Source organism: Hordeum vulgare, chromosome 6H (assembly GCF_904849725.1).
Source record: "Hordeum vulgare subsp. vulgare chromosome 6H, MorexV3_pseudomolecules_assembly, whole genome shotgun sequence".
Taxonomy (NCBI): domain Eukaryota; kingdom Viridiplantae; phylum Streptophyta; class Magnoliopsida; order Poales; family Poaceae; genus Hordeum; species Hordeum vulgare.
Window position 1 is genome coordinate 499884221 of NC_058523.1, and position 4354 is coordinate 499888574.

General features: G+C 47.6%; 1 protein-coding gene across 1 annotated transcript; it reads right to left on the bottom strand.

The window, feature by feature from the left end:
* Positions 1-3203: 3203 nt before the first annotated feature.
* Positions 3204-4354, bottom strand: LOC123403656 (PLAT domain-containing protein 3-like). Its single transcript, XM_045097573.1, has 2 exons — positions 4085-4354; positions 3204-3988 (listed from the first exon to the last, which is right to left on the bottom strand). Exons 1-2 carry the CDS (start codon positions 4175-4177, stop codon positions 3515-3517), a joined length of 567 nt encoding a protein of 188 aa, XP_044953508.1. The 5' UTR covers positions 4178-4354; the 3' UTR covers positions 3204-3514.

Here is a 4354-nt window from a genome sequence, read left to right on the forward strand (position 1 = left end):
GAACATGATGAAAACTAGCATGACAAAAGTTCCCGTGTGTCCTCGGGAGAGTTTTTCCTCCTATAAGACTTTGTCCAGGCTTGTCCCTTTCTACAAAAGGGATTGGGCCACTTTGCTGCACCGTTGCTACTTTTGTTACTTGTTGCTTCCTACGAATCATCTCACCACACAATCACTTGTTACCGATAATTTCAGTGCTTGCAAATTTTACCTTGCTGAAAACCACTTGTCAGATCCTTCTGCTCCTCGTTGGGTTCGACACTCTTACTTATCGAAAGGACTACGATAGATCCCCTATACTTGTGGGTCATCAACCCCATAAGTGAAAAAATACGCATGAAAAAAACAACAACACACATGACATTCTTGCATATCGCATATCATGAACTATGGCTTGGCTAAAATGATACTGACAATTTTTTTGAAGCCACCTCCCATGCATCCCACATCTAGAGCATCAAACACTCAAGAAGCATGGCTCCTCCTGCCAAACAAATAAAATCTGATAAGCCCATCTAACCTATCTAAAATCAGACCCCAGTGAAAACCTTCTTCATCCCACCCTTGAAAAATACTTTGACTAAAAATAAGCCAATGCAATTTGTCAACTTGAAACGTCCTAATATGTAATTTCATGGCTGAAAGAAACATGTAAACATAACCATACCCATTAGGAAAGCTCCATCAAGTGAAACAAATGGAAAAACATTATGGTTGTGTAGAAGGTTCAAATTTTACGGTTTTGAAGAGCCTTCAACAGTTCCAAACATGCAGTTTCTAACAAGAACAAAATAAAAGTGAACTACACTTCGAAAAAACAACAATCTTGCATTCTTCTCATACCGTGAGTTGGGTGATAGAAACAAGTATCTTGAGTACTAATAATTGTAAACCAAATAAAACTAAGATTTTTAGTCATTACTATGGTCTACTAGGGCTTAATAATATTTTCTTCAAAGCAAGCACACTGGTTCTCATCCAAGAGGATATCTGCAATGGCAGTGTGTTTTACTCGCTCCCCGCATATGGTTGCTTGTAAGAATGATTGAGTCAAATTCAATTGTATGGATCTGGGATATTATGATTAGTCTACATGCATTTAGGAAAATAGTGTAGCTAAACCGATCATCAATTACATGTTCTTGAGTACCCTACGCCAAACGACAAGTTACCGTAACAAGAAAACAACAGTATGAACGAGAGGGTCGGATCCTTATGGTCCTCCTTCCCATCCAATAACATATTAAGTCACATCTCCGCTGTTCGTCGAGGTAGCTAGGACGAGACCTGTGCGACACCAGCGTCCGGGTTGGCGCTTGTGATGACACATGATAGGAAATTTAGCTTCACATTCATCAATTGGAGGGACATCCAAGTAAACATCCTGTTATAAACAAAGAGAATATAAAGGTGCAGAGTAGAGTAGAGCACCCATTTATTAAAAATAATCATGCCAAACTTTAATAATTTCTATATATGTGGACATGTCATTGAGAGCGGCTCGATGAAAACCAGGGGCAACTCTGGTGTTAATTAGGACGATAACATCACTTAGACAGAGCTCTTAACAGACTTAACACTATCATCTAGACAACTGTGAATCACTATTTAACAAACTGATAAATGTGTTTATGCTACAACTGAAACTTAGAAATTGTAACCATGCATGCCCAAACATATGTTTATTACATGCGCATGATCTGTATTGCGCTTTGAATGAGCTCTGTCCAAGCTTCAACTTCCGTTAATTACTCAAAACGACAATCATGCTAATAAGTAAGATGCCCATACATGACTGCATCTTTGAGCTAAGTAACTTAGGGCAAGTACCTTAATTAGAGTAGGGGGTTTCTGCACAAGTTCTGGAATAGTCCATGTCACCATGATGCAGTTCTGAATGGAACAGATCAGAAAATGAATATGAGTAGCAACACAAATCCATAGATGTTTGGCGCTCCGTTCCAACATAAGTATTTATTCATCAGTTCACTAATAGTTAACACTTGTTGTTCCGGGCGGCCCAACAAAATTGAGTTAAACCAAGTAAAAAAAATGGTACATTTTCTGAAATATACTCACCTGAACATGTGAGATTAGCACCAATGAGCGAGTGTCCTCACAGCAAAGAAAAGTAGCTCCACGTAGGCTGCCTATAACCTCATCTTCTTGCTCACTCTCACCTTCCTTAGGTAACAACACCGGCTAGGTAGAATCAGAAAAATCCTAAGAGACAAAATTCAGACAGGAATAGAGGGAGGGAGATTAATTGAAATTGAGGGCATTTATATGGTGAGCATCTTGCACCTTCTTTCTGGCGTTGACAAATTTTAGTCGCAACCTTCTCTTCTTGACACTTCGGCACCCGCAGTTGCACCACCAAGTCGCTCGTCGCCCTGATCTGATCTTGAACCATGCCCCCGCCCTCCACCAACAGGTCGCTCGTCGCCCTGATCCGATCTTGGGCGCGCCCCCGCCCTGCACCACCAAGTCGGTCGTCACCTTGATATGATCTTGGGTCACTCGTCGGCCTGATATGCAACCGATGGGGTGGTGGCGGTTGGTTGTGTTGGTGTAGCGGTCTGGGCACGGTTGCATGGGGAGGGTTCGGGACTCTCGGCTGCTGTTGTGCGGAATAGGACGACGAACCCTAGCATGTCAAGGGAAGAGAAGTACGCTGGCTGATTTTGAGTTTGGGAGAGAGAGAGAGGGGTCTGCAGATAGAGATGGTGGATCATGGAGAGATGGAGGACGTGGTCGCATGGAGGTTATTCTTCTATTTTTTTGGCTGATTTGGAACGTGGGAACGCGAGGACGTGGGATGAAAAAATGTATCGATAGCGACAGATGGAGGTTGAATCATCACGACGACGGTAAATCCTTTTTAATAATAGAGATTTTGATTTTTTTTACGAGAGTTACGTTTAATTCTGATGAAGAGTCTCGCGCCTTGAAAGCGTTGAGAAATCATCAACCAGCGTGGCACACATGTTGTGTGCAGGGTGCATTGACATTCTAGCTCGAGCACCATTCGACATGAGGGGTGAGCTTTAAAAAAAAAACATTCTAGCTCAAGCTAACAATATCCACGCGTGCGTGAGTCGGACACCACGACCGGTGGCTAGAGCTTAGAACTGAATGAATCTACAGTCACGCGCCGCCCAGCAGAAGACACGTACAGTAGTAGATGAAAACATGGACAAAAATCCACACAAATGCAGATGCCATATCGACAACGTACATAACCATCACCAACATCAACCACATACAAAACCATCACCGCAACTAACTAGTCACAACTCTCACTCATGGCACATACAATTACAAACCAGGTCCCAATTATTTCGCCACCAGCAGCACGAACTCATCTACTAATAAGTAGTAGTAGTAGTCTACAATCCCCGTGCCACGGGGATCACGGGGCCGACACGCACGTCCCCGCAGCTTATTGCTACCTGTCAGGCCGTTACCAACCACAACACACGAGGAGGCCGGCGTACATACAGCGTGCTCGGTCTTACTCGGCGGCGGCGGCGGCGCCGGGGCCATCGGCGGGGCAGCGGTCGACGACGGCGTCGAGCTTGTAGGGCGCAGCGTCGGTGGCGAGCCACTGCTCGACGGTGAAGAGCTGCTGGGCGCAGCCGCGGTGCGGGCCGGTGACGGTGACCTCGACGTAGTTGCAGTACCAGCCGTGGTGCGCGCCGGTGCCGTCGGACGACACCCTCATGCGGCAGGGCGCTCTGGCCATGCACGGCCCGCGCCCGCTGAAGATGTCCAGGTTGCCGCGCTCGAAGTAGGAGTGGCCCTGATACATGAGCCCGCCCCACGACGGCAGGTCCGAGATCGCCACGCCCTCGGCGTTGCCCGCGGTGTAGAGCTCCAGCGTGATGTTGGCGTCCGTCCCGGCCTTCCAGATCGACCCCGTCCGCACGTACACCGTGTACACGCACTCCTGGCTGTCGCCTCCCACCGCGCCGCCGCCCTCGGTCAGCTGCAGATCGGCATCGGTTTCGGTCCAAGCCGGTAAACGCGATGAGTATATATGAGCAGAGAAATAATCATGTCGAGAGGGAGGGTGGTGAGTCACCTTGATCTGGGTCGGGAGGTCGCGGCCATGCGCCAGCGCGGTGGCGGAGACGGCGACGGCGAAGGCGAGGAGGAGGGCGGCGAGCCGGGCCATGGCTGACGGACGGATCCGAGTTCGATCTTACGTGTTGGGATGTGTGGGATTGCTGGGGGGGAGCGGATGATATAAAATGGAAGTGGGTGATGAGGCCGCGTGGGGGTGGGGCCTTGGCTGTCACCGTGACACCATGGCGCCGATCCGATCCGGGAGCTTTTAAAACTGTGCAGTTTT

Coding starts and splice junctions, on each gene's coding strand:
- LOC123403656 (XM_045097573.1), bottom strand. CDS start 4,177: ATGGCCCGGCTCGCCGCCCTCCTCCTCGCCTTCGCCGTCGCCGTCTCC. Junction 3,989..4,084: donor ACCTCCCGACCCAGATCAAG/GTGACTCACCAC, acceptor GCCGATCTGCAG/CTGACCGAGGGCGGCGGCGC.